The 11,969-nt window shown below is 41.9% G+C and overlaps 1 protein-coding gene across 1 annotated transcript in view; it reads left to right on the top strand.

The window, feature by feature from the left end:
• Positions 1-9,434: 9,434 nt before the first annotated feature.
• LOC104343515 (serine/threonine-protein kinase PAK 3-like) overlaps positions 9,435-11,969 on the top strand; it is a 33,837-nt gene continuing 31,302 nt past the window's right edge. Inside the window, 1 exon segment of the mRNA XM_086468561.1 lies at positions 9,435-9,973. Coding sequence (XP_086324687.1) covers positions 9,435-9,973 — 539 coding nt within the window.

Here is an 11,969-nt window from a genome sequence, read left to right as displayed (position 1 = left end):
CAGGTCTCTTTTGTGACCGCAGTACACTTTGTTGCCTGTCTTTACCAGCAAGACATGCGGTGAACTCCAGAAACATAGGGAATCTCCTAAACAAGTCAAAAGAGAACTAGGATGACACTGCCGAATGTAGAACTAACTGAGAGGTTCTGCTTCCAAGAAAAAAAAAAACACAACAACATAACAAACCAAACCAACCAACCAACCAAACAAACACGGGGCGGGGAGAATTTAAGTTCCTCACTTTCACAGGAGATCCAGCATGTGGAAATGAAGAAAAGCAGAAGAAAAAATGTTGCTGCTTGTGAGGCTTTTTTTCCATCCAAACCTGAAAAGGGAAATTGCTATTTTTCCTGCTTAAAAATCTGAAACAATAAGGAGGTTAAAAAGATGGTATGCATTTTTATAAAGTGTATGAAAGGTCTGCCAAATTTTGTTAAGGCTCTGTGATTTATTGGTAAGGTCAGTAAATGACAAATAGGTTTTCTTAACCATATTTTGATTGATATGATGCATATTTCAAAGTCTATATTAGGTTGTTTCACAGCAGTTCTGCAGAATTTCAGGCAATTTTTACTTCTGTCTTCAAGGGTAAATGTGCTTCATGGCTGTCCAAGGAACTAATCGCTGAGTTACGATCCTTATTGCAAAGCATTGTGTATCCACGCTTCTATATGCTCTGTCCAAATATTCTGCTTTTTCTTAGCAGGGTACTGTGCAGGGATGTCTGATAAATGAGTAGTGCGGAGTACACAACCAACAGTTGAAAAATGGGTGTGGATTTTGAATTGTGGGAAAATTGCTGCAAAGTGCTTTCTCTTCTGTTAAAATAATAAGAAGGAACAAGACTGGAGGACCAAATAATGAGGTGTGTTTTCATATTTAATTTCAACCTGTGTTGTACATTTTAAACAAGACCCCTGTAAACTCAGGAAAATACCAAAACTGTAGCCTTAGGTTGACTGAAAAAAAAAGACAGTTTCAAGAAAAGTATACCAAAAAGACTGTCCTCTTTTGTGTTATAGTATTTCAAAGCATGAAAAAAACCAAGGGTGGCAAAAGAGGGTATCTCTTCCTGTACCATAGTCACCGTTACCTTACAGAAAGATTCAGAGTGCTACTTCTGCCTCTCCGTTTATGCCTTCCTATTTCCTTCTCTTTCCGTCTGTGCTATCCAGAACTCATGTCTACCTGCTGCCACTGTGGTGGGTTTGCTTTTACTGTACAGAAGGCACTGAGTTTTCTCTCCCGTGACCTCATTCCGACTATGTAAGATCATTACAAGTAAAGCCTTGAGTTATAAATTCTTCAGGGGCAGAAATAACTTTTTTTTTTTTTTTTTTTTTTTAAATGTTGTGCACTAATGTACATACAGCTAGCTCACAAGTAACGTTTAGCATTGCTTAACCGATATATTTGCTGTGGAAAATATATTTACATGGACACCATTTCAATGAAATCGAAGTAAGCGTTACCTTGGATGTGCAAGAGCAGAAAAACCTGGGGGAGTTTTATTTAGAGATTGTGTGGAAGACTGGTAAATACACAATCTTGTGCAATCAGTAACAGTCTTTATGAATTCTTATTTTTCTAGAGAGCTCAAACTGGAAGAGGGATAGCTTGATTTGGCCTTGACTGTCCTGTAACTTGTGTAAATCTCTTCTCTTTTAATGTCTTTTGATGAAAAGAAAGAGAACAGATTTGCAGCTGAGCTGGATGAATATCGGTCAGATACAATGAGCAAAATAAATATTGTTTGGCTAATTATCTTAAATGTTTGGAGAACAATGAGAAATGAGGCGAAGTTTTAAAAGGTCAATGTATTTGACTTACTGCTTTTTTTTAAAATTATTGTAGACTTTGTTGAACATTTCATGTAACTTCTGTAACTTTTTGTTCTTTATTTGTACACCTTTTCAAATAGAGCATTCTACCACTTTGTAAGACTGGATTTTGCATGTTGCTAAAATGTAAAATACTGAAGCCCTTACCTTTCAGTAATGTTACATAATGATATTCCTTTTCACTTCTTTACGGGTTTTGAGAACAACTTACCCGTTTTCGCAATTTGTCATGTATGGTGCTTTTACTAAATTAAATACTTGAACTTACTTTAAGCTGTCAGACTTACTCGTTGTTTTGCTGTTTAAGACCTTACATTTAATACTCAAATGGTTCAGTCTCTAGAAGTCTTGTTCTGACCAAATTCAGACCTGATCTTTGTGATTTACTTAATTCCGCATACTCTTTTCAATTGATGAGGGATATTCTTTCCTGACTTGTAAATAGTTAGGGACTTCTAAGTATATATGTTTACCTTTACAACAAAGAATACTAATACAAAGTTAATAAATTTAGTTGTCACGGTTTTTAAAAGGTAGGGATTTCTTTGACTATGAAAGACATCATGCATATTAACACATCCTCTGTGTTTTTCGAGGTGAATCTAATGAATTACACTTTTGAAAACGTGGGATTTCATGTTCTTCATCAACGTTTTCCTGTATTTACTTTCTGAGTTCTGTCTGATTGGTTTGATAATAAGGCAGATGTCTACAGGTGGATCTATTGATCCATTTTGTTTGTTCTTCTTAAGGTCAGATTCTTAACATGGGAATAGGTGTAAGCTAAAGTCAGCATAGGGAGAAATAACCAATTCAGCTCAGGTACTTGAAAAAGTCTATATGCAGCAACACGATCTTATTTACTCTGCTGTTGTGCAGTTATACCCTCAATATTTCATCTCTGTGTATTTTTCTGTTTAAAGTACACAAAAACAAAACCAATGTTCGGTCACAGTTCCAACGTATCTGAATAGATGTACTATTTTGAAGTTCTGTAAGGTTTTTATTCTGTATATACTATTCATCAGAAAGACTTTTAATGAACTGTCAGGTTTCTGTTTTACTTCACGGTGCATGCCAACAAAGCTAGGCTTAAAAGTAGCACAAAACAGTGTGCAAGATGTTAAGACAGTAACTATAGCTGCTTAAAAATAGCCTTTGTATGACACGTATCACACTGGGCTTCACTCTTTGTTGGAGTGATTTGGTATTGTGTGATATGAACAGCTCATAAAACTGAGTACTGATCCGAACGTCATTCATGACGTACATAGAATTTCTGTTAAAGTTAAATACTTTTCAGCTAGGTGGAAACTTGGTTTAGTGCTGAAATTATAAATTTATGTTCAGCTGAGATAGGTATTGTTAATACAGAAGGTATTATATTAACAGTTGTATTGATTGTTAATATTGGAGGGTTTTGTTCCACAAAAGTTCACTCAGTTAAAAAAACCATGGAAACAGATGAAGAGAAACTTGAGTTTCTATTTCAGTGGTCCTTTAGGCGAGTAAGGAAAAATAGTATAAAGTATGTCATTGAGATGGACCTTAACAGTAGTTTGCTGTAGCACACTCTGTGTATATCTTTAGAATACATAAGTGTATATTTATGTGTGCCACGTTTTTTGAAAGAGCCATATGAAAATGTCCTAGGGGAAATTTTATTTGCTGGTTTGTAACAAGCTATCATAAAAATACGTTTTTATTAGTAGAAAGAGCAACGCTCTCCTGATTGTTTATAACGAGGCGTTCACTTTCACACATGGAAAACGGTTGATCGTTATGTTAGCTGGGTCCATGGGAATCTCCAGTTGTCAGACAAACTGGATTTGATTGATGGAAAGCGTGAAACGGCGAGACTTTTTCGCATTCAGTTCTTACACGTATGAACAAGAGGCTCACCGGTAAGATTTGGTTTTCGTTACACTTCACAAAAGCAAAATAGTCTTTATAAAATTATTCTTCAGTATCTTTTCAGTTAGTATGTGTATTTTCATAAGGTCACAGAAAACTGTTTTGCGTAACATGAAATGTAAAGAAAGGCAATTCAAAAGCGGTAATAATGGATTGAATGGTTAAGTCTCAGAGATTAAAAATAGCTGTTTATTTTTAACAATGAGTACTCCAGATGTAATCACGCCAGTGAGTCTCTTCTACTGACTGAGCCTGAGAATGAATGCTTTTTAAAACAATAACCAATAAATTGAGAACGTCTTAGAAAGATGAGATGATTTTCTTCCAGGGCAGACAAAGCTGCATCGAATATGTTCTAAGTGACATTTCCTGTGAAGCAGACCTCTGGGTGAGATTTGATGATAAGACAAGAAGGGCTCTGGCTTTATTAAGTACATCCGTCATGCAAGTTGTGTGTGGTTCTGTTATTTTGATACTAACATCAGAGGGAGCGGGAGCAGGACAGAGTGATATTTACACTGCTCTTTCTTTGAGACCCCAGCAGTTTCCAGTAATACCAAAGGCTTTCCTTGCCCAGATTGTGAGTGACTGGACTAACTAGACTGTTTTCATGGCTTCGCATGAGCCCTGAACAGCACCTGAAACGAGAGACAACTACTCTCACTCATGTGGTCTGCGCTGCTGTTATCGTCTTCTTTCCTACCATAGTTCTTCTTTCCTACCCTCCTTCTGCTTTTTGTTTTAACAGACATGTAGCTGAGCTGACCGGGACCGATTATTTTGCCAACTTCTGTGGACAAAAGGACAACTTAGAAACTGCTGTCCTGAGCAGACCAGCATTGTCTTAAGCCAGCCAGAAATGGGAGTGTCTGAAGCTGCCGTTCCTTAACAATTCAACCCAATTCAAAAGCGTTGCCATCTTTTTTCCTTTGACTGCAGTTGCCTGTGTCATCTCTTGACCCAGTGCAGGTTCTTGTTGGTCTTGCTGGTACTGGCCAGGGGGGCAGCACTGGCAGCAGAACCATGGTGGTGTTCAATTGGTATTTGCCAGTTTAGCTCCCTGATCCGGTTTACCATGTTACCTGAAAAGTACCGGTGTTGGAGTAAGGGAAGAGAAACGCACAGTTAGGGACAGGGAGTAGGGGACTGGCATACTGCCAACATAAATATGCTTGAACTATGCCTGCAAAGACTGTTCTGCCTGTCGTTTTCTCAGATGGCGGTGAGTGGGAGTGAGCAACAGAAACATGCTTCATTTTCTGTCCTGACTGTTCTTTTCTCTTCCCTTCTGTGCACTTATGTTTTGTTACCTTTGAACCTTTCCAGATCAAAAAAATAGCAGTTGCAGCAATTCCCAGTCACCTCAAATAATTTTTTTTTTTCTCTCAGAAGAATCATCACTGCCATTTAGGTAGATACTCCTTTTCTCCTTAGCTGAAAGAGATGTTAGATGGAATAGCATTAAGAACAGATTTCAGATATTTTATTTTTTCTGTATTTTTGTATCTCTCACTAAGTTTTGCAAGACCTTTTTTAAAGGTGTTTCTTTCTTTTATTTTATTAAGCTGCCTTGAATATTCCATAGTAGACTAAACAAATCTAACAGGGAGATGGTCATAGACATATGGATTATTAGTCAGATGATTGAAGAACTTGCTGAAAACTAGAAAAAAACAAACCAAACCAAAAACTCTAGCTCTTGCCAGATCCAGTCCCTGACCACCTCATCACACATCTGAGCTCATCACTGGACACAAATTAGTGCAAGGCAGCAGCAGCAGCTTATGCTGCTGCAAAGCTACACTTTCAAACCCCAGCCTGTTTGTGAGGTAGCAGGGTCTTGTTAAAGCTGTTGGTTCTCGAAGTTGATTTATAACGTCAAAGTTAAAGAAATTATACCTAAGCCATTCAGTACAATACTTGAATACGTGGTGCGTCAGGCAGAGGGCTTTTGAACAGTGATTTAGTTGCTTACAAAGAACAGAATCTTAGGATTATATGGGGTTGTTCTTTGATATTTGGAGATTTTCAGTCCTTTGCCACTCATGTGTGTAACTTTCAGCTATTTTGTTTTTCATTGTGAATGGACACAGCGAATACCTGGCTATCGGTGCTTTTAAAGCCTTACTAAAGCATTGAATAATAAATAAATAGGGCTGTTTTTTTCTCATGTTGCTACCTCCAGATACAACATTTTGTGATGTCTTGAACAAGGTGAAATTTCTTAAACTTTTTGGGGTTTTATGCTTCCTATGCTACTTGTGGCATCATCAGGGAGAAAGCACAATACTCAGAGCAAAGCAGCAGACTTTTGAAACAGGCTAACTTAGATTCTTCCCTTAGTTCTCTTGCTGCAAAGCACGTTCTAGTTACTTCTCATGGTTAAAAGCTTGGAGGCACAATTACCAGCTTATGCAGCTCTCATGTCATTTCTCTGTTTTCTCAAATGTTGAAATAATAATGCAGTGCATCATTCCTGGAATGATGACCGAGAAAATGGTCATCAGCTGCATGTTATACTTTGTTTTCTTCAGTATTCTGCAAGTCTAAAAAAAATACAGTTTAGTAAACGCTTGTTCATGACTGTAGCATGGCCATCCGTATATATCGTTGCAGCCTGTTGGATGTTTATTTTTCCATAGACAACAATTAGAAGTACTTGATTTTCAGTTATTACGGCTAAATAATGAGGAAACACATGGAAAAGTTCCACTGTATGTGATAGAAAATGTACCTTAAAAGTGAGAGTATGGCTATTTATTTTGGAAAACTAGTTGTCCATACTTTAAATTCTGGAAATGTGTGTACTCACACAGTTTGATACACCCATGTTTATTCTGCATTTTTGAAATTACAGTGACTATATCCTACCTGGTTTGCAGTATCGTGTGGCATCTATATGATGCTGTGCATTGCAAAGCCAATGAATTGTATTCCTGTGACACCCAGCATCCAGCAGCGAGCTCAAATGAAAGCCCTGCAATGTGCTCCCTTAATAATGGAGCCAGAATACCGCTTCTAGGGCAATGCTCTTCTCGTGTTAGACTTCCAGTCGTTACATCCTTCCATTGTGATAGCATACAACTACTGTTTTTCAACCTGCCTGGCATATGTTGAAAACTTAGGAAAGTAAGTGGTTAATCTTTTCTGACAAACTTTAATTCCATAGAGACTTTAGCATCTTTTCTAAGGTATGGAGAAACCCTGGTTGTCATTGGAAACCATGGGAACTGTCCTGGGTTACAGTGTAAAATGTGCCAAAAGGAAAAAAAAATATATTCTATTACCATCTTCAGGAGCTGTTGAGACCAGGTGGGGCGGTGCTCCCTGCCTCCCCCCCTCTGGACTATCTCCTGTTACTGGGCACAACAATGCCTTATCGCCTGACCCATCGATAACTCGCTCCTGGGCTATCTCCTGTTAATGGCCCATCAAGGAACTGCCTCACGACTCCCCATCCCATTGTGAGATGCTCCGCCCGGGGAGGGGGGGGGGAAGGAGCCAAGCAGTCCATGCCAAATAAAAACGGAGATTTTGAACACCCTAGCCGCCTTTCTTCCACTGGATTCCCAGAGGAGTTTTTTCCCCCCACTGGAGTTCCAGAGGACAAGAGCTACCTGCCGACCACTGGACCTTCGGAGGAAGACCAGACTCTTTTACCTGATCGCTGCTTCCACAGAACTACACCCATCACTTCAGGAGGACTGCAGCCAGCATCTTATCGGACTGCTACTGCCACCCTAACAGGGTGTCAGGTTGTATTCCTGACTCTGTCAGTGTAAACCAGTGGGTTGTTTGTTTTTCCCTGCCTTGTGTTTTATATATATATATATATATATATATATATATATATATATATATATTAGTAAAGAACTGTTATTCCTATTCCCCATATCTTTGCCTGAAGGCCCGTTAATTTCAAAATTATAATAGTTTGGAGGGAAGGGGGTTGCACTCTCCATTTCAAGGGAGGCTCCTGCCTTCCTCCACAGACGCCTGTCTTTTTCAAACCAAGACAGAACGTATGAATAGCACCATTTTCTGCTACACAATAGAGATGATAAAAATCTACCGTGTGGGGGTGTGCGTGTGTGTATGCACGCACATACACATACGCACATCGATATGTATTTTTAATTAAACAGAGAATTAGACACTGTTCTGTTAAAAAAAAAAAAAAAAGAACTCTGTATGTCCATGTGTGTACAGCTGTCCCATTATTGTGGTGATGCTGGTTTCTCATATTGCTCCAGAATAAGTTAAAATGTCACATAAATCTACTACCTATTTTCAAAACTGGACTAATATTATTCCGCTGTATGTTAATAAATTATTGTTGTTCTCTTTTAACAGTTGTAGTTCATTCTGGTCTTAACTATTCAAAATGAAAAGATACGATGAGTTACTCTGTGTGGCATCTCTTAGGGAGCTTAACAGCAATTCTGTTAATTGGGAAAAAAATCTCATTGGTCATTATAACATGTCATTTATAATTGTATATAGCTAAGAAATTTTGAATGATAGTATGTTTGTTTATACCTGAGATTATAATTATGATTGTATCCTTGCTAGTGTTACCAGCATTTTAAAGTGAGTTGGTGGTTTTCCTTGATTGGGCTGTAAATGAATGAATTTGTCTTCATATTTAATTTTTCTCTTTACTAGATAGGATGCGTTCAAATTTGGCTGTACATCTCTCAGAGTACTTCTTGACTTACTTTACCGGATTAGACATGATATCACAGTGTCACCCAGTGGGGCAGCTTTTGTCAAGGTAACGGTATTAGTGCTCTGTGACAGGCATTTTCCCTTCCTGTTGGCTGACTAGCTTAAGATCATATTGATCTTGTAGTTTATATTTTGCTGCATTACGAGCAGACAGAAGGGGGGGAGGTTCAGTCAGTCTCCCATTTCCCCATGTTTTTTGATATCTGTCAGACAGCTGACCTTCTGGCAGTTCAGGAAATATTTATGCTTTATGCTTTCATGTATACCAAAGGCTTATCTCATCAATAATTAAACTCTGTTTTACTTGTGCATTTTGGGGATCAAACAGTAATTATCTGCGTGTAACACTTCATTCTTCTTCTGCCCGTGTAGCAGAATGTTTTCCTAGAAAAAGAGTCATGGTTCGGGAGAGGAAAGTCCCTGACATGCTTCCTGTTGTTCTCATTTGATGTTACGTGTCTGCTGGCTGGTTTGTAAGGAAGTAATAAATATGGCCTGGAGCTCTTACAATTAGCCAATCACCAGCATACATATATTTAACGTAAAACAGAAACTTTAAGTAAAGAATATTGGCAGAATTTTTAAAAGATAATATTCCTTTAGCATTTAACATTTTGAGAATTAACAGTTAAATAATGAAGTCCCATTTCAGTCAATAAGGTTATCTAAACATTGGGTTAGTGGGGCTAATGCAAACAAAGACCAAAAAGCTATTTACCCTGCCCTTAAGAACTTTGCCTGCATTCTAAATCGCTTGTAGTAGTTGTGGGAAGAGCCAAAGCGTTGGTGCCTAAGGCACCTTGCAAATTAATTTGTCCTCTTAACAGTGATTATCTTAACTGTTCTGGGTTTTGCTTTTACGCCTAACTATTTAGGTTGGGCTTTTTAACATAATTTTTTTCTTTGTTCCCTTTGTGGCAGCCTTCGATAAGAAAGGGTGTGCTGCCAGGAATGCTAGAAGAAACCTTGAAGCCTAGGATAATGCTGAAACAGTCCCTGAAGGCTTATAAGCATGACAAGGGTGTAACTCGAATGCTTGAAGCTCGGCAGTCGAGTCTTAAATTTATAGCTGATTTTACATTTGGTGACACTGCTGCTAATTTTTCTAGAAGAATGCCAGCTCGGGCGGGGCGGCCCTGCCACGGCGGGAGCGGCCGCTGGCGAGAGCGGGGCTGGCCCAGGCCTGCGGCCGGGCTGGGCGGCGGAGAGCGGCGGAGCCACCGCCTCCTCGCTGGGGCCTGCTGGAGAGCGGCGGCCGCGTCCCGGTCCCGGTCCCGGTCCCGGTCCCGACGGGCGGCGCCGGACTCCGCTGCCCGCGGGGCGGGGCGGCGCGGCGCAGGGGCAGCGGGGACCCACGCGGGGCCGGCCGGGCCGCGCCTGCCGCTGCCCGCGGGGAAGGAGGAGCCGTCGGCCGCGCGGGACCGGGCGGGGGCAGGCGGGGCCGCAGTGCCCGCGGCGGGGCCGGGTCCGGGCTCGGGCTCAGGCCGCGGGTAGTCAGCATCGACCGTGTGGGAGGGGCCCCGCGGGTGGCGAGAGTTTTCACTGCAGGTGTCGAGCGCAGGGCACGGCAGAGGTTTCTGCGGGGCTGCCCCGTAAATGCGGGCAAGGCGGTCTAGGAGCCGTTCCAGCTCGCCTCGCTCTCTCCCTGGCCAGGGCACTGGTGCTGCATTGGCTTCTCCTCAGTGTCGGGAGGGGTCATAGCGAGGAATGAGGCAGCTCCAACATGGCCACGCTGGCGCTTGTGTCAACCAGTCCTGCCCTCCCCGACTGGGAGCTTTGTGGTGGAAAAAAAATCAGCTCGTCCCGCTCTTTTTTTTTCCTGTGGTTTTGTTTGGTTGGTTGGTTTGGTTGTTTTTTTTTCTTTTTTTGTTTTTTTTTCAGTGACCAAAGGGCTATGGTTTTGTGCTGGAATCAGAGCCGATAATCCAAGGAAGTCTTCATTCCTGCTGAGCAGTGCTCACACAGCATCCAAGTCTTTTTTGCTTCTCCCACTGCCCCACCAGCGTGGGGCGTGCAGAAGAATTTGGGAGGGGACAGAGCTGGGACAGCAGGCCCCAGCTGACCGAAAGAATATGCTGTACCGTGTGACATCATGCTCGGCAATAAAGAGCTGGGGGAAGAAGAAGGAAGGGGGACACGTTTGGAGTGGTGGTGTTTGTCTGCCCAAGTACCCGTAAGGCATGGTGGAGCCCAGCTTTCCTGGAGAGGGCTGCACGCCTGCCTGCCGATGGGGAGTGGTGACTGGATTCCTTGTCTCGCTTTGCTTGCGTGCGCAGCTTTTGCTTGGCCTGCTAAACTGCCTTTATCTCAACCCACAAGTTTTCTCACTTTTACCCCTCTGATTCTCTCTGCCATCCCACCGGGGGGAAGTGAGTGAGCGGCTGTGTGGGGCTTAGTTGCTGGCTGCGGTTAAACGGCAACCCTTCCAAAGCTGCTGTTCCTTCACAGAGGAAAAGCCAACAGGGGATTAGGTCTGGAACAGGCGTGGGCTGTTGGTTTTGCTGTTCAAAGTGCAGGCAAGGATAATAGAGGGGGTTATGACTGCTAGGGCAGGAGGAGGGTGGGGGTGGTGGGAAACCCAATGGGCAAGTTTTCTCACTACCCTGAAAATTTTCTTTTCTGCACAATCTTCCTAAAATCTTCCTGGGTGCTGTATATTATGGTTACAGCTCGGATTACTGCAATATGAAACAGCCGTGTACAGTAACGAAGGCATGTAGAAGGTTCTGATTTGATGATTCTGGATTGTGTCCTGAGACTTTTGCAAGACAAGGACTTGCTTTGTGTTTTGCGAGCAGAAAGAGGCAGTGACCGGCTTTCAAGTCAAAGTTGACGAGGGAGAGAGGAGGGTGGGGTGATGATGTACAGGAAAACCCAACACAACTGATCACATCTTTGCAGTGCAACCGTTACAGAAGCCCTATGGAAGTCCTGCTAGAAATTTGGACTAATGGTGGCTGGGTATTTGTTTCAGACCCGCAGATCACTTACTTCATTGCTCTTTTGAAGCAGAAAAGTGTTTAGTTGACAGCACCGATACTAAGTGGTTAACACCAGGATGTGTTTGGCACCTTGCATTCCAGTGGCTGTGTATTGCATTAACATGGTGCTCTTGACTTTCTGCTCCAAACTGCAAGCTCGGAGCGGCTGGTCACGAGGAGTTGCTATTGTCATCGTAATGCAGGAAGACACCTCTCCAAGTTTGGTCGGTTGGACTGGAACCCTTCTAGTTTATCTGCACTGTTTAAAGTGGAAGGGAAAGTCATGTCTAAATACGCTGAGCAGCATGCTGTGCAAGACACTGAAACGAGCAGGTGTCCCCGTGTCCTCCAGGTGTTGTCAAATGAAAAGGGTCAACAGTCACAAAAATTCCTGGTTTCACAACTAGATGGGCTTGTGTAGTTGATGGGGGGGAGGGGGAGCATCAGACCTTGGTGGCACCAAACTAATCTCAAACAAGACCACGGGAGTCCCGAGATAAGAGAA

Source organism: Leptosomus discolor, chromosome 7, assembly GCF_034619465.1.
Source record: "Leptosomus discolor isolate bLepDis1 chromosome 7, bLepDis1.hap2, whole genome shotgun sequence".
In the NCBI taxonomy this organism is placed as follows: domain Eukaryota; kingdom Metazoa; phylum Chordata; class Aves; order Leptosomiformes; family Leptosomidae; genus Leptosomus; species Leptosomus discolor.
Note: the sequence above shows the minus strand (reverse complement) of the source record. Positions and strands in the feature narration are given on the sequence as shown.